Source organism: Sarcophilus harrisii, chromosome 2, assembly GCF_902635505.1.
Source record: "Sarcophilus harrisii chromosome 2, mSarHar1.11, whole genome shotgun sequence".
Taxonomy (NCBI): domain Eukaryota; kingdom Metazoa; phylum Chordata; class Mammalia; order Dasyuromorphia; family Dasyuridae; genus Sarcophilus; species Sarcophilus harrisii.
The window spans coordinates 521528683-521547761 of NC_045427.1; the positions used below are offsets into that span (position 1 = coordinate 521528683).

General features: G+C 35.3%; 1 protein-coding gene across 1 annotated transcript in view; it reads right to left on the bottom strand.

Annotated features, from left to right (window-relative positions):
* The window catches only part of TRIP4 (thyroid hormone receptor interactor 4), a 50043-nt gene extending 37896 nt beyond the window's left edge, over positions 1-12147 (bottom strand). The window contains 5 exon segments of the mRNA XM_031955395.1: positions 1924-2136; positions 6690-6826; positions 7993-8162; positions 11415-11556; positions 11559-12147. Coding sequence (XP_031811255.1) covers positions 1924-2136; positions 6690-6826; positions 7993-8162; positions 11415-11556; positions 11559-12000 — 1104 coding nt within the window. The 5' untranslated portion in view covers positions 12001-12147.
* Positions 12148-19079: the final 6932 nt, after the last annotated feature.

Sequence of the window (19079 nt, forward strand, 5' to 3'; positions counted from 1 at the left end):
TTCCTGATATACTAAACAACTAGCCTTTAACTACACAGAGGATGGTAGTTAAAAATATATATTCCACAATTTATACCTTCGAATGTTTTTTGCCCCTTTAAAGGAGTAACGTTAGGAGACTATATGCTTATATCAATAATGCTTACATTGCTCAAAGCAACTTCTAAACTCCATTCTGAGAACTGTTTTCACAGACAGTATATGAACAATGAAGGAAAATAAATCTCACAGTCATACAGTCACACCTCATTTGAGATAAAAATAGCACTATCCAACGATCATCAAAGTTATTCAACAGATTTAAGGTTGACTTTTAATTTTAAAGAAATGTTCTGAGCAAAGACAATAATACTATAAGTAGGTTCTACCAAGATAGCTAATTTTAAGGAAACCTAACATCAACTTGTTTATATAAACTTTGTTTTTTTTTTCTTTAAAAAATGACTTTACCATATGCAACACATCCATACTAACTTTGAAAGCTTCTAAGTTTTAAAATTGGCTTTTAAATCAATCCTTCAAAGGAACTGGAGAAGGTACTGAAATTTTGCCAGAAGAAACCAACAGAATAAACAGAATAAACGGGGACTAGAAATAAAAATTTTATTAGTAAAAATTTATACAGTACTCTAAAATTTAGAAGGTACTTTATGTATTATCTCATTTGAACGTTTCAACAGTTCTGTGATGTAAGTACTACAGAGTAGCATCCTCATTTTATATATTTCCTTTTATATATTCAGAGAGTTTAATAACTTGACCATCGTCACATAGGAAGCAGCAGAGGTAAGAGTCAGAGCAAGATACCTCCTAATTCCAAGTCCAGTTCTTTTTCTGTTTTACTGTTTGGGAAAAAAAAATCATGCTAGATTCTACCAATGAGGAAAAAAAAAAAAAACTAGTTTCTTTGACTTCAGGCACCCTACTTAAAAAAAAATCTGAACTGATCAAGCCAAATGAAAAGCTGGGTTATTACAAAAATACTATAATTGTAATAAAAAAAAAAAGCTGAGAAAAATTTAGTTAAAAAACAAAATTCTATCTTTTAAAAAGCTGCAAGGAATCAGGCAAATCTGCTTTATATTAGCCTGCTTCCTGAACTAGGAGATCCATAGGACTTATCAGTAAACAATACACTTCCTAACAGCTGCCTTCTCTGCACATAAAACTCCTGCCAGAAGCCACAGAGTGTTCCTCTACAGAGAGAAGTCCATATAAGAAGAGCCTTAATAACATTTCATAAAGAATTTTATTTGTAGACATTACATTTTTCCAATGAATGACTGAATATAGGTTAATTCTCCAGGAAATAGGGGAAAATAGGAAGAAAGGAAAAGAAAGCTAACTTAACACATGTCCTCCTCAATGATGCCATATGCCACAGCTGCCACCAACCAACAGAGATAGTAGATCAATAGGTATTGCCTTTTAGTTCCTTGTTAAAGCCTTTGAAGAAAGCCATTTGTTCCATGTTCCTGAGGTATTCTCCCAGAAACAGCTGACAAACATTTCACATCTATACTAGTGAAGTTCCCAAGAAGACAGTGGCTGTAGTGCACAGTGTAACTGCTTCTTTAGAAAGAAGAATGGTTAATATCTGAGAACTGCAAATAACAATGCTCCAACTTCTATTGCTGTAAAGTTCTCCAACTATAAAAGAATCTGATGCAGACTCTGATCATGAATGATCTCCTGCTTGAAAAATTTACAACTGACCAGCATCAGCATTAGGATAAAAAGCTAGGGGAACTGGGCCAATCAAATCTTTGTTATATTCTAAAACATTTTAGAATTGATTGGATAGAGAAGCAAAGAAGTGCACATAGAAAAAAGGGGGGAAAGAAACAGAGACTCTCTACGTCAAATTAGCTATAAAAACATACATGTTGCTCAAGGAAACAAGAGTTGAAAGGAAATATTTACCAGAGACCCACAGAATAAACAGGGTCCAGAACCTTCTTGTTCACAGACAATTCGCCCGCAGATCAGACAATTGTTGATGAGTTTGTGCTTCTGAGCCAAACAATCACAAGGATGTCGTCCTGGAAGGAGGACAGCAAGTCTGTCCTGTCCCTCTGTTGTGTACAAGTTAACATACTTTGTCTTCTTCTTTGAGGAATTGGTGACCTCCTGTGCCTGATTTTCAAACAGTAAAAAACAGCTTTTAATATCTAACCAAAGGCCATAATAGAAGTCAGGCTAAAAAAGAAACCTGTCCAGTACACTATTTTGGCCCCTACGTCCCATACATTTCTCAGAAACTAAAAGTTACTTTCTTCCAAATTCAAGAAGAAATAATTATCAAGTAGATAAGAAAGCTTTTTAAAACCACAGATTTGGGGAGGGATTAATTCATACAGAAATTAGTAAGTGCCCTTCATTGACACTGACATCAAGAATAGGTTTATTGATGGACGGTAACCTGAGAGTCAAAGTTCTAAGCATTACCTCTTCATGCACAGAAGACTTAGATTCTCTTTAACTAGCTAAAGAGGTGATCACTGAAAATGAGTTCCTTTAAAAGCAGATGATATTCATGGATATGAGAGACAAGCATATAAATTAAAGATAATGAAGAACTCTGAAACATCTCTTTAAATCTGTTGCATAGAGCTCTGTGCAAGGCTTCACTCTCATTATGCTGTTATCCTTTTCATTTCTTTTCCTTTTAAGCCAGGAGTTTTGAAATCAAAATCTCAACTTTTAAGGGCCCTTAAAAATAATAAAACCTAAATTCCTTCTGGCATTTGGGAATGCCATTATATCAAAGAAGCTCTTTGGATACTATAATGAGATGTGACCCTTCCCACTTTCCAAAGCAGAAAGACAGGTTTGGGAAGGTGGTTTCCTCCCTATTAAAACATTAGATGTAAGACATCCTCCAGAAAACAATTGTATTTTCAAGCAGGTAAGACTGAAAATAGTGTTTTAAACAAATTAATAGTTACCCATATTCACAATATAAGGAGCAATATTTTACAAAGGACAGCAATATACATTAATAATATCTTTACTTCTTAGGGATTTGCAAATTTCCTCCAAACACACGGAAAAGTAAGCTTATGTTTTCATATATATAGGCAAAAATCCATGTTTTTGCCTTCATAAAAAGGTCAAGCAATTCAAGAAATATTTATAAATAACTACTAAATACTGGTCATTGCATTACTACGAGGAACACAAAAACAAAAATAAAAACAAAAACAAAAAAAGGAAAGGAAAATATCTGTCTGTAAGGAATTTACGTTTCATATCCATATAATCAAATTCTGCTTTGGGGTGGGAGAAGACAGTTTTCTGTGACCTGAATGGAGCAAGTACCAGAGCAAGTACTCAATTATTTGTTAAACCAGTGAACAAAAGTGAAGCAAGTTGTTTTCATAGCTTATCTCTATGGATTTTCATATTCCTTTATATGCACTTTATAGACCTGATAAAGAATTGAGCAGGCATAAATTCCCAGCAAAAAATACAGTTTTACTACCATTAGCATTTCTAAAAGCTATCAAATTATCTATATTCAAATACATTCTTGACCAAGAATCCTCATTACTACCTCCTAATTAATAAGCTCTATCTAATTTCTTGTTTAGTTATTTTTGGCCTAATTTCTCTTCACATAAATCTAACCCAGGTTTGTTTGTTTTTTCTATACTTATGTGAAGTACCATGTAATTGTGAATTCTAAAACTAACAAATAAACCTATCTCTCATTAACATCCTTTCATATTTCCCAAAAGATAACAAAAGTATATTTTATTAATTTATTATGAACTCTAAACAACAAAACCTATTTGAAACTATTTGTATTTTAAAAGTCAATTTCAAGGTACAAATATCTTTAACAACTTATTATGGCATCATAGATTTGCATGGTAGGGACCTTAGAGGCTATTTTGTCCAACCCTCTCATTTGACAAATGAAGAAATGGAAATACAGTTAAATTAAAGTGACTTGCCCAAGATCTTATTGGTGGCTTTCAGAGGAAGTACTTTAACCCAAGTTTTTTTTCATTTCCCTTATTTTCTTTATGCATTTACTCTGTATATATATTTACTCTTTTATACAATTATAGTTAATATAAACAAACACACACAGAATTTTACTGTTTCTATTTCCTGCACTATTTAATATATGTTCTTTCCTACAGTACATTTTGAAAATGCAATTTGAAAATATAAAAGCTTTAAGGAATTTTAAATTTAGTCTAGGAGGAATGATTTCTTAGAGGTTTCTAAAACCATGTGGTATCCCCAAGGCAATTTACTGTCCTTTTTTTCTTTCTTACATTGCTTTTAGACAAATTTGTCTACAGATTACAAAAATACAGACAAAGATAGAAAGGTAGTGCTTTTTTGTTTTTCCTGAGGCAGTTGGGGTTAAGTGACTTGCCCAGGATCACACAGCTGGGAAGTGTCAAGTGCCTGAGGCCAAATTTGAACTCAGGTCCTCCTGACTTCAGGGTTGGTGCTCTATCCACTGCACCACCTAGCTGCCCCTAATGTAGTGCTTTTTTTTTTTTTCATATGCACAGAAGTATTTATTAAATTCATGGGAATTAATGATATCTTTTTTTTTTTAATAGCCTTTTATTTACAAGATATATGCATGGGTAACTTTACAGCATTAACAATTGCCAAACCTCTTGTTCCAATTTTTCACCTCTTACCCCACACCCCCTCCCCCAGATGGCAGGATGACCAGTAGATGTTAAGTATAATGTAGTGCTTTTTAAAAAAACACTATATGAAATCTATCTTCTCTAGCCATCTAACTTTCACTTGAAGAGCTTGAGCTCATTTGTTCCCTAGGTAGTCCAAAGACTGCTTCTGTTATGGTTTTTTTAATATCAAGTCAAAATTTGCCTGTTTGAAACTTTTATGAATTGCTCCTAGTTCTATACTCTAGGACTAATGCAGTATAAATCTAACCAATTTCTTCAAGATAACCCTTTAAATTATGAAGACAGGTATCATGTGTCCTACTGTGTTCTCTTCTCCAGGATAAACATGCCTTATTCCTTTAAACTTACAGCATAGGAGTAACCCATTACCTCACCATATAAGTTGGTTACCCTCTTCAGGATAATAACTGGATTGTCAATGTTCTTCCTAAAATGTAACAACCAAAAATATAACATACTCCAGCTGTGGAGTGAGGACCATCAACTATGTCCTTATATATGAATAACATGCCCCTTTAAAATAAGCCCAGACTATATGATAATCTATGAAAACCTCCTATGCTTTTTTTAGACAAACTGTAATCTAGCCATACTTTCCCCAACTTGTTCTTGTGAAGTTGATATTTTTAAAACTCAGTTGTAAGACTTCACATTTTTTGCTACTAAATTTCATTTTATTTATATTCAGATAAGCAATTCTATATTTTTTTGGATATCTATTTTGTAATCTACAAATATATGATAGTGTAACTTGTTATTAAGTATATGATATCATCTTTGCCTTCATCCAGATAAGTAACAAAGTGAGGTCACATATAGTAAGGTCAGATACCTGAAATTCTCAATTGGAGAGCTCATGTTAAAATGACATCAAGCTATTAATGCTTGTGGTCCAGTCATTTAACAAATAAATGACTTTATTCTTTTATCTGATCATTTAACTCACATTTTCTTATCTTGTTGAGTGGTTTCACAAATGCTTCATTAAAATCTAGATAAACTATATCTAGAACATTCTCCTGACAGCCTAATGACCTTGTCAAAAAAAAAAAAAAAAAGGAAATGAGGTTAGTTTGGAATGACCAAGTATCAATAAAGCCATGGTGAACCATAATAATTACTACTTTTTCTAGATGTTCACAAGAGATGAAGAGATGCCTCTTCAGTGTGTACTGGTGAATGAATTTATTAGTAAATGGTAAATAAGTGATATCACTCAGCAGGTTAAGGCAAAAATAGGAGAAAGTCAAACAAAAGTTTAGGGAATTACAATAAACTGGAAAATATGAATAGGCTGACATATATGGACCTTAGTTTTCATGGCTCATCATCTCTAATTAAATACCCATATCTTAATATCATGGTTGAGTCTAGTGTTCAGTGCTGATTTGGGGAGAAATAATAATAAATCATCATTTTAGAATAAAAAAAGACCCCAACTCACTAGTCTAATACCTCTTACTTTATAAATAAAAAACCTGGGGCCCAAAAAAAGTTAAATGATTTTCTCGAGGTCATATAGCTAGCAACTTCTGAAAGGCAATTAATAACTAAATATATATTGAACATGTTCCCATAAATATTAATACTGCTTCCTTGAAAGCATTTAAAGTTCCATCTATAAAATGATCTACTCTCAAATCTATAAATTTGTGTTTCTACATGATGCCCATTTTAAGTATTTATTAAGTGCTTGCTTTGTGTCAGGCATTCTGAAAGGTGCTGGGGATATAAAGATAAAAGTAAAAGGATCTGTCCTAGAGCTAATAATATAGCAATTATTTTAGTCAATACAATCAAGTAGCTTGCCCATAGAAAGTTCTATAATTTTTGGTAGTTTTCTGTCTTCCCACCCACCCCCCATTAATATATATGGTCCTTTTTCATTGAAAAAGTAACCTTTTAGAATAGGGCTTCCTTTTTCTATCTCAAATTCTATTAGCCATTGTCTCTATTTCTCTACACTATAGAGCTCAGTGTAGATTTCTTACAATAAGTACTCACCTTGGCTAAATCAAGTGGTGTTTTGACTTCCTCTATGGTTGACTCAGGTTCAGCAAATGCAGGAACCTCTTGCTTGTTTCTCCCCTTGCGCCTACCCTTCTTCAATTGGTCCCCAAGTCTCTGGCCATCTGAAATATCTATACAGACAATAGCAAAAATTATTTAGCAATTTTTATGGACAATGAAGAAGGGAGGCAATGAGGGTATAGTATCAAGAGCACTGAATTTGGGAACACTACAATTGAAGACTAGAGTACCTAAATCCAAATTCCAATGCTTCCCCTTATTATTCATGCAAGTCACTCCTTTCTCACTTGCAAAAAGAGAGGGTTGAACTAGATAGCCCTTAAGCTCCCTTCCAGCTCTAAATCTATTATCCTATTATTCTAGAGTATAAGAGAAAATAATGCTCATCTATTTGGTTAAGGAAGTTAAAGTAAACAAAAACCACTTTCTTTTTTGTTTCTTTTAAGACTTTCAAGTCAGTACTAGACTTAAACAATTCATTTCACAATGTATATTTACTGGGCCAGGTAGTTGGTACAGTGGATAAAGTACCAGTCCCTGAGTCAGGAGAACCCAAGTTCAAATCCAACCTCAGGCACATAGTAGTTTACTAGCTGCACAAATTAAGTGTCTCCATTCCATCCCCCTAAAAAAGATGTATAAATATATAGTAATACCAATTTACAAAATACTCAAAGGAAATAATTCTAGTTATAGATTTATAATTTAAAAGTTTAGTAAAAATTTAATAGATACTATATAATAACAGCTTGCACTATTAATCACCATTCACATTTTTTAATTTGTAACTAAATGTTTGCTTCTACATGCCATTCACATTTCACCTTTACATAAGTGTACATGCTAGTTTTATCCTATGTTTCATATATAATGTAATGTAAGGATAGCCATTTTTAAAGTGTTCTTAAAAAAGGGTTTAGGGTTGATTTTTGTTTGGGGTTGGGTTTTTTTTTTTTTTTTTTTTTTTACATATTTCAAATGTGTCATTTATCATAGATCACTCTAAACATCAAAAGCACATGAAAAACAGCTGTGTGATCTCGGGCAAGTCACTTAACCCCAACTGCCCCAGCCAAAAAAAAAAAAAAAGTTCATGAAACAGAATTAAACTAAAATGTAATTTTGATGCTATTCTTTAGATAAGGAAATTAATCTTTTAAAGGCTTGATGGATGGAAATATAGAGGTAACAAGAATATTCTATCTATGCTTAGGAAACCTGTTTCATAATTATGTTGCTTAATCTGTTTCCCTGCTCTACCACCCTTTTAACTCACCATCTCTTTTTCTGTATATCTGTAGAGGATCAGAAACTGAGTCTTGATAGTTCTTCTGCCACTTGGTTATAAGATCTTCTATGAACTGGCCTTTTTTGCCCTCATTTCCCTGGAGAAGGTCTGTAACATATTCTCGTATCTCTTCAGGGTCTTCAATTGACATAACATACCTTAAAAATCAAAGAGAATAATCAACAAAACAAGAGTTTGGTTTCTGATATGTTTTAATTCTTTTTTTTTTTTCCCCTGAGGCAATTGGGATTAAATGACTTGCCCAGGGTCACACAGTTAGGAAAGGTTAAGTGTCTGAGACTGTATTTGAACTCGGGTCTTCTTGATTTCAGGACTAGTGCTCTACCCACTCCACTAGCTAGCCATCCCTGGTTTCTAATATATGAAATACCATATTAATATTTATTTTAATCTATATGCATACCAATTTTTTTTTCTCTGCAATCACTGAAAAAAGAAAGATTTGTGGTATTTGTTTTGCTATACTAAAGGAAAATTTCCTATAATTAGAAAGCTGAGGTTAGGTATTTCCCTGAGACCAATAAAAACTGTATCATCTCTGAATTAACAGTTTCCATACTTCATAAAAAAGACAAACATGTTGGACTGAATCAGTTGCTCATTTTACACTCTTTTAAATCAAGGGTAACAATTTATTAGACACAAGTAGAACTATCATTAGCATTTTTATCATTTACATGTAATTATTCCATATATAATTTACAAAGTGCTTTCAAGTACATGATCTCATTTGGTCCTCACAACAATCTTGTAAAGTAGTTTATACTTCAGTGAATCTCTGATCTCATCAATTTGTAGAGTTTAAAATCCTGTGTTACTCTTATAAGAAATTCTTTAATAAACTTTCTACAGAAGGTCTATCAATATGCTGGAATATATCTTTTGGGTCTCTTGGCATTACACAAACACTAATAGAATACACAGACTATCCATTTTGTTATCTCTCACGCTTAGTTCATGCTTATCCAGTCTCCTCTTCCATAAACATAAATGCAGAATTTTTTGTCAAGATCTCAAACTGTTTTTTTTTGCACAAAATTTATCAGTGGTCATATTCAGCATACACTTCTTTATTGCCAGATACACAATTTGCAATTTTTATTCTTTGGAGATTTTGGTTAAGTTGTCCTTGAATCATATAGCAACAAAAGGAGTAAAATGATGTTAAAAATATGGATTTTTATTTTAAGGAAAAGCTTGCGTCCACTGAAAATACTGTGGAATTTCCCAAAAGCATTCCAGTCTACTCTCTTCCTCCAATCCAATTGTGGACCTCCCTATCTGCACTATCTGTCTAGGACACATATTCTAATAGGCCATGTATCCCTAAATCATCTACTCATATTTTTCCTCAATGACTTTTTTAGGCCAAATTCTTTTAAATAACCCCATTCAGAAGGTCTTGTAACACACTGGCCCTTGATTCAACTAATACATCATCTTCAAATGAAGACATTTAGCAGATGCCATCACCTATACCACCTCTTTCACTTGGGCTATGAGCTACCTCTAGTATATCAGCAAACACTTTTGTTGAGCCCAAAACTCCCTGTTTTATGTCATGTTTAATACTAATAAACAGAAAAAATGGACAAAAATATCTCTGTTGTTATGTCTATTAAGGGATGTTGTATAATTTTAACACAGATCTATGAGGTACTGCTAATATTATTATCCCCATTTTACAGATAAGGAAACTGAAGTTCACAGAGATTAAACAACTTGTTCAAGGTCATAAAGCTAATGAGTGGCAGATCTTCTGACTTCAAGTCTGGAATACTCCGCTTTTGTTCACTCAACATATATATATGTGTGTGTAAATATATATATATATATATATATATATATATATATATTTTAAAAATTAAAATCAAGGTTAGCATCTCATCAGGAAGCAGAAAGAAAATGATTTTGAAGAAAGATTACAGAACAATTTTAAGAATGACACAGAATATCACAAAAATCAGACACTAATCCCCAGATACCATCTCCATCCTTCTGGCTTGTAATGGGCAGGAAGTACAGTGCTCTCTTAGAAGTCTGATCTGCCACTTTTTAAAATAAGAAAAAAAAAAAATAAATAAATAAAAATAAAAAAATAAAAAAAAAATAAAATAAGAAACCATTCCTTGATGTCAACATGGGATGGCAGTGAAACAGTGGAAAGAAGACTAGACTCTTGGAAGTCTGTAGAAGTAAGTCTGATCTGCTACTTTCTAAATAAGACACCAGCTCCCCAATACCACAACAGGATGGCAGTGAAACAGTAGGAAGTATAGTGACTATAGTCTGATTTCCACTTTTTAAAATAAGACATCATTGTAGAAATATGTATAGAAGAATTGCACCTGTATAGCATATACTGGATTACTTGCTATCTAGGAGAGGGTTGGTGGGAAGAGAGGGACAAAAATTTGAAACACGAGGTTTTGCAAGAGTGAATGTTGAAAATTATCTTGGCATATATTTGAAAATAAAAAGCTATTGTTAAAAAAAAAAAACTAAATATAAAATAAAATAAGACACCACTCCTTTAATACCACAATGGAACGGCAGTGAAAGAGTGGGAAGAAGGCTGAACTCTGATCTGCCACTTTCTAGCAGGGTGACCTTGGACAAATCACTTCAGGTAACCTCAGTTATAAAATGGTGACAATACTATTTGCACCACCTACCTCATAGGATTGTTGTGAAGATCCCATAAAGGATGTAAAGCACTTTGTAACTGTAAAACGACACACAAATTCAAGCTATTATATTACATACCACTGAAGACAGCTGTCTACCCCGTTTCCTAGGTACCTCCTCCAGTATTTAAGAGCAACTTGCTGTCCTTTAGCCCTTGCAACCTTTGCTAGCTTTCTTTTCTAGCGCTTCCCGTCTTTTTGCTCGTGATTTCCCGCAGCATGACAGAAAGCACCGGAGACCCTGAAGTCCCGTCCTTCCCAACACTCAGAATTGTTTCCCCTCTTCTAAGTTAGGTCGAGAGGTTTCAAAAGCCAAGGCTCCCTCCCGCCACACACGCACCCCCCAAACGGGGGGAATGTTAAAGGAAGAAGTAAGGGGTTTCCAGAAGGCGCACTAGCTAGATCCCCGCCCTCCTGGCTCGGAGCGTTAGGGCGCGCACTAGCAGCTGTCAGTAACAGCCGCCGGGCAAGCGGGGGTTCTGGAGCCGGCCGCCTCCTGCCAGCCCGGGGCTAACAACCTGGGGAGCGGAGGTGGGGGAAGGGCGCGAGCGTGGCCCCGAGGCCCGGCCCCGCCCCCCCCCCCCCCCCCCCCCCCCGTCTCCCCTTCCCTGCCCCTTCCCCCCTCCGGGGCCGCGTTCTCTTCTTCCCGGTCCGCCCCCGCCCCGAGCCCCCTTCCCTCCGGCGCTCAGGACCCGCTCTCACTGCACGACATCTTCGTTGACATCCAGCCGGAAGGTGTCCCGCAGCTGGCGAATGCACCACTCCACCAGCTGGGCCCCAGACGCCGGGACGGCCGCCGCCGCCGCCGCCGCCATCTTCCCCGCCCCGCCGCCAGCGCAGTGCCCGGCCGAGCCGCGTCCGTGGTCGGCTCCTCAGCGTCCTCCGGCAACAGCAGCGCCGGCCACCAAAGTTCCGCGGGCCACAAAGGTTCCGCCGAGCCCGGGCCGCAGCCGCGCTGTCCCGCCGTCCTCCCAAGTGGGGCCCGGGAAAAAGGAGCCGGAGCGGGTAAAGCGCCCAGGCCGGGCCAGAAGTCTCCCGTCAGAGGGGACGTCTGCTTGGTCCCGCCGCGGAGTCTGTGCGGGAAGGCTGCGGCCACGAGGTGCAGAAATCTTGTCAGCAGTCTCCAGGCCCAAGCGGGGCACTTCGGGCCAGACTCCTCAGACAGCCCTGTAAACTCAGAAAAGGAGGATCGCGGCCGCTTCCAGCTCCGACATTGCGTGTGTCTGCCGTTCTGCCTCTCGGGAAAGGGCCGGAAGAGAAAAGGCCAGAGCAACACACACTTTTCCATAAAAGAACTCAAGCTAGAGAGACGTTACCTCATAAAAACCTTTCTGACGACTTATGTTTCCTTCCCCCGATAAAGCGGCACGTGTTACTTCTGTCAGCTCCCAGAGAGCAGGGACTTGCGATATTGTACCTGTGTGTCCAGTGCCTAGGGCAGGGCCTGGCACCTTATGGACTCTTAATCTGTCCTTGTTTGTTTGTTTGTTATGTACTGACCTGTGATACTCCTATAGGGGAAACTCCCTCTATCAAAGCATAGCGGCAATCATTAAATGCCTACTTGTACCAGGTTAGAATCTGGGAACACAAAGACAAAAATGCAACCACCCGTGCTTTCGAGGAGTTTACATTGTTAATTCCGATAGCATTATTTACATATAACCATGTGCAAAATACGCAAGCGCTTTGTGAAGCTCAAGATAACGGACATAAAGTAATTTGTAAACCTCAAAATTTTATATACCAGCCAAGTGTATTAACAGTCTACAAAGGGGTCATTGTGGAAAAACTATGCATATGTTTTGTAAATGAAAATAGTCTACAGGCCTACTCCTAGTCCTTGAGTTTAGTGATGATTTTATTCCCTCAGCTGTCTACAAGATTCCTGCTGAGTTCAAGGAATGCTGAAAAAATTATGCAGAATTTTTTGTTCTTCTTCCCGGGTTAGTTTTACCTCCTGAATGCAATTCTTCTTGTGCAACAAGAGAACTCTTCGGTTCTGCACACATATATTGTATCTAGGCTATACTATAACATGTTTTAACATGTATAGGACTGCTTGCCATCTGGGGGAGGGGGTGGAGGGAGGGAAGGGAAAAGTTGGAATAGAATTGAGTCAAAGGATAATGTAAAAAATTACCCAAGCATGGGTTCTGTCAATAAAAATAAATAAATAAGTAAAAATTATGCAGGAGTAAATGTTTAATCAAGGGACAGCAGAGTAATGCTTTTAAATTTAATCCAATTGTTTCTAAGTGAAATGAGTAAAACCAGGAGAACACTGTACACAGCAATAAGATTATACAAGGATTAATTCTGATGGACATGGTTTTTTTTTTTTTTTTTTTTTTTTTTAAATTTAATAGCCTTTTATTTACAGGATATAGGCATGGGTAACTTTACAGCATTAACAATTGCCAAACCTCTTGTTCCAATTTTTCACCTCTTACCCCCCACCCCCTCCCCCAGATGCAGGATGACCAGTAGATGTTAAATATATTAAAATATAAATTAGATACACAATAAGTATACATGACCAAACTGTTATTTTGATGTACAAAAAGAATCAGACTCTGAAATTTTGTACAATTAGCTTGTGAAGGAAATAAAAAATGCAGGTGTGCATAAATATAGGGATTGGGAATTCAATGTAATGGTTTTTAGTCATCACCCAGAGTTCTTTCTCTGGGCGTAGCTGGTTCAGTTCATTACTGCTCCATTGGAAATGATTTGGTTGATGTCATTGCTGAGGATGGCCAGGTCCATCAGAACTGGTCTTCATCTAGTATTGTTGTTGAAGTATACAATGATCTCCTGGTCCTGCTCATTTCACTCAGCATTAGTTCGTGTAAGTCTCTCCAGGCCTTTCTGAAATCATCCTGTTGGTCATTTCTTACAGAACAATAATATTCCATAATATTCATATACCACAATTTATTGGACATGGTTCTTTTCAACAGGTAGTTCATTTGGGGCAATTCCATAGACTTATGAAGGAAAGAGTCATCTATACTCCAGAGAGAGGAATATGGGAACTGAGTGTGGTTCACAACATAACATTCTCACTCTTTTTGTTGTTTGCTTGCATTTTGTTTTCTCATTTTTTTTCCTTTTGATCCAATTTTTCTTGTGCAGCATGATAATTATGGAAATATGTATAGAAGAATTGCACATGTTTAACATATATTGGATTACTTTCCATTTAGGGCAGAGAGTGGGGAAAGGGGGAGAAATTTGGAACGCAAAGTTTTGCAAGGGTCAATGTAGAAAAACTATCCATATGTTTTGTAAATAAAAAGCTTTAATTAAAAAAGAAAAAAGAAAAGAAGCAAGCCATTCTCCAATTAATAAATGATCAAAGGATATAAACAGGCAATTTTCAGACAAAGGAAAGTCATTTCTAGTCATATGAAAAAATACTTTAAATAAATACACTATTGATTAGATAAATGTAACTTAATACAACTCAGTAGTACCAGATGAAGACATTAAAGTCATTTCTAGTCATATGAAAAACTGCTCTAAATCACTTATTAGAGAAATGCAAATTAAGATAACTTTAGGGTACCACTTCATACTTCTCAGATTGGCTAAAATAACAGGAAAAGATAATGATAAATGCTGGGGGGGGGATGTGGGAAAACTGGGGCACTAATATGTTGTTGATGGAGTTATGAAATGATCCAAACATTCTGGAGAGCAATTTGGAACTATGCCCAGAGGACTATCAAACTGCATGCATCTTTAATCCAACAATGTCTTTATTAGATCTGTATACCAAAGAGATCATTAAAAAAGAAAGATCTATATGTGCAAACATATTTATAGGCAAGAAACTGGAGATTGAGTGGACATCCATCAATTGGAGAATGATTGAATAAGTTATGGTATATGAATGTTATGGAATATTATTGTTCTATAAGAAACAATCGACTGGATGATTGCAGAAAGGCCTGAGAGACTTACATAAACTGATATTAAGTAAAGAGAGTAGAACCAAGAGATGATTGTACACAGCAACAACAAAATTATGTGATGATAAACTGTGATGAACTTGGCTCTTTTCCACAATGAGGTGATTTAGACCAATTCCAATAGACTTGTGATGGACAGAGCCATATGCATTCAGAGAGAAGACTATGGGGGATTGAATGTGGATCACAACATAGTATTTTCACCTTTTTGTTATTGTTGTTTGCTTGTATTTTGTTTCCTTTCTCATTTTTTCTTTTTGATATGATTTTCCTTATGCATAATGGTAAATGTGGAACTATGTTTAGAAGACATACACATGTTTAACCTATATTTTGGGTTATTTGCTGTCTAGAGAAGCGGTAAAGAAGGGAGGGAGGGAGAACAATTTGGAACACAATGTTTTGCAAGGATGAATGTTGAAAGCTATTATTGGATGTGTTTTGAAAAACAAAAAGTTATTATTTTAAAAAATTTAAAGAATTCATTTTTCCTAATTTTATTAGATTCAAAAAGAGAGAAATGTACTGGGAAAAAGAGAAGGGGAGAAGTGGAATAGTACAAATTGTCTGCCATAAAAAAAAAAAAAGGCAAAAAAAAGCTTTTACACTGTAGGAGAAGAGGGGCAAAAGAGAAAGAGGCAACGAACTTTATTCTCTTTCTTTTTTTTTTTTTAATTAAAGCTTTTTTATTTTCAAAACATATGCATGGATAATTTCCAACATTACCCTTGCAAAACCTTTTGTTCCAATTTTTTCCCCTCCCTTGCCCCTATTCCTTCCCCCCAGACAGCAGTAATCTAATATATGTTAAATATGTGCAATTCTTCTATACGTATTTCCACAATTCTCATGCTGCATAAGAAAAGTCAGATCAAAAAGGAAAAAAATAAGAAGAAAATAAAAAGCAAACAAATAAAACAAAAATGGTAAAAATTCTATGCTGTGATCCATCCTCAGTTCTGACGATTTTTTTTCTGGATGCAGATGACTCTCTCCATCACAAGACCACTGGAATTGGCCTAAATTACCTCTACTGAAAAAAGCCACCTCCATCAGAATTGATCATTGTGTAATCTTGTTGTTGCCATATACATGATCTCCTAGTTCTACTCACTTCACTTAGCATCAGTTCATGTAAGTCTCTCCAGGCTCTCTGAAATCATCCTGCTGGTTATTTCTTATAGAACAATAATATTCCATAACATTCATATACCATAATTTATTCAGCCACTCTCCACTTGATGGGCATCCATTCAATTTCCAATTTCTTGCCACTACAAAAAGGGCTGCTACTTTTTTTTTTTTTTTTTTTTTTTGGCACATACAAGTCCCTTTCCCTCCTTTATGATCTCTTTGGGACACAAGACCAATAGAAACACTGCTGGATCAAAGAGCATGCACAATTTGATAGCCCTAGGGGCACAGTTCCATACTGCTCTCCAGAATGGTTAGATCAGAGTGAACCTTATTTTCATCAGAATTGGCTCAAAGAAGAAATAGCATTCATATTCAATATGGTATAGAAATCTATCTTATCCTGCAGGAAAATAGGAGGGGAATGGCATATGGGAAAGGGAAAGGATGATAAAAAGAATTTTAAAGCAAGTTTCTCTAATAAGACCTCATTTCTCAAACATAGAAGGAAATGAGTCAAATTTGTTTAAAAAAAAAAAAAAAAAAAGTCATGCCCCAATTGATAAATGATCAAGATATGACCTGTGCTCAAAGAGCCATAAATTCTTGCATATTCAGTGATCTAACAACAGCACTACTAGGCATGAATACCAAAAGAGATTCAAAAAAAAAAAAAGGAAAGGGAGCTATGTGTACTAAACATGAAAGCTCTCTTCTCAGGTAAAAAAAAAAATTGAAAATTGAAGGGATGTCCATTAATTAGGGAATGATTCAATAAACTTTGGATGTGTTTATGATAAAATATTGTTCTTCTATAGGAAATGGTGAGCATGATGCTCTCAGAAAAAAAAAAAAAAAACAAAACCCAATAACCTGGAAAGTTCTCCATGAACTCAAAGTGAAATGTACTGTAGTACTGTATACAAAGTAATAGCAATGTTCTGAGATGTTTTTCTCATTAGTGCAATCATCCATCCACGACTATTCTGAAGAACTTTTGATGAAAAATCCTATCCATAACCAGAGAACTTGATTGTATATGAAAATAGATTGAAGCATTCTCTCTCATTTCTCTCTTTTATAATCTTTATGCAAAGATTATACAATTAAGACAAATCTTAATTTGTTTTGAGGATTTTTATTTTCTTTAGGATGGAAGATCTATGTTTTCTTTCAGAACTTGATTTTTATAGGAATGTTTTTCATAATTTCACATGTGGATTCTTAATTATAGATGGGAATACCTAGAACTCAAAAATTTTAAAAAGAAATGTAAAAAAACCTGTACTGGGGAAAATATTAATTAAATCAAATTTTTTAAAAATTTAAATTTAATAGATTCAAGAAAGTTATAAAACACGATGTAAAAAAGATATTATCTTTCATGGTAGGTATACAAATCCATTGTAATTTAATGCAACATTTATTGATTGTAACCAGTGACGCAAAATGGAACCTTTTCTAACTCTTGCTAAAATCTAAAGAAATAATGTCTATAAAATTCTTCTGATCAAGTAACCATGCCAAACAGACAATTCTGGTATCACTTATTCTTTTAATGATACCTTGCTGGCTTACAGAAAAGCTTATATATTCACTAACTATGCCTTTAATTCTAGAATTTTACCAGGAATCCAAATGAAGCTTTCTGACTTATAAGTTAACTTATAATGAACTTAAACATATTCAGAGGAAACTGAGCTTATTAAACTTCTTAGGAAACATTCCTGGATTGTCAATTACAGCACATTTAAATTATGGGTTTTTAAATGTCCCTTCCTCTTTTCTCCATTTTTTTCAACCAAAATCATTATATTATCTTTCATCATTATAGTTTTTTTTTTTTTTTTTTTTTTTTTTTTTAAGTAGCAACTCTTTAGGCCCTCTACTCACGCCACATCCCTTATCCCTTTCCCTCCCTTCTCAGACCACCTTATTTAAAAGATCTTTGGATAATTCTTCCTAGATATACTTGCCTTTTAACATTTCTGTTAGATTTATAAATAGGGAGAAAAGCACACAGTGACAGGGATACTCCCTAACTTAATTTTTACCCCAAACTTAGTACTTACCTGAAAGCCCTCTTGAAGAATGATTTTTTCATGTAACTAAAGTCTCAGGGGCTATAATAATTGAAGGCATGAATGATGAATAATAAAATGGAATTCATGAATAATGAAATTATATTCTTTAATGTGTGGTTAATTTTACATTTACCAGAGGCTTGGAATTAGAAGAAGCTCTAAAGATATACTTTAAGCTTTAGGGTTTTTTTTTTTTTTCAGATTCTAGGGATAGACTTCCTAATTTTGTATCACAAAGAATTGTTAATTCCTTGATTGTGTTCTGTAGTCTAACTTTTACTATCCTAAACACAAGCTGTTAAAGATCCTCTGAATCCACATATCTTAAGGTCCTGGAAGAGCCTCTTAATTACTATTTGCCATTTAACTGGAATAGTCTTTCAGATAAGAAGGAAGGATTCATTTCTCCCCAAAGCCTTTAAACCTGCCAAAGTTTATGGTCTAGGACAACCTAGAGAACCAAGAGTCATTTTCACACCAAAATGAGATAACAAATGTTGAGGGAAGCAAGCAGAACCAGGACACAACCAATTGCAAGATTGTGTGATGAACAACTATGATAGATTTAGCTCTTCTCAGCAATTCCAATACATGCAGAGAGAGAACTATGGAAATTGAATGCAGATCGAAGCTAACAATTTTCGTCTGTCTTCTTTTTTTTCCCCTTATGGTTTTCCCCCTTTGTTCTGATTTTTTCTCTTGCAATATGACTCATATGGAAATATGTAAAAAGAAAAAAGTACATGTATAACCTAAAAATAATTAAAATAATTTTAAAAGTGAGATATCACTTATATTAAGTAGTATTTAAACTAAAAATTTCATAAAAATCATTCCAAGTAGGCAAAGGTGAGTGGTAGTTATCAATAAATAAAGGGTGGTGGGAAAGGCGTCCCCGCCTAAAAATTCCTGAGACAATAGCATTAAAAGTTCCAGAGTAAGATTTTTGGATAAGGCTGATGAGAAAATGACAGGTGAACAGGGAATAATTTTTGACCTCATATTAGTGAGGAGGAATGAAAGGTTCAGAAATTTCTCTGAATTTAAAGTCAGGGTACTTGAGTTCAAATTTTGAACTTACATCTTCTTGCCTTTGGGATTTTGGAAAAAAGTTCCTTCCCCTCTCTGGGCCTCAGTTTCCTCATGTTTAAAATAAGAGAGATGATTCCTAA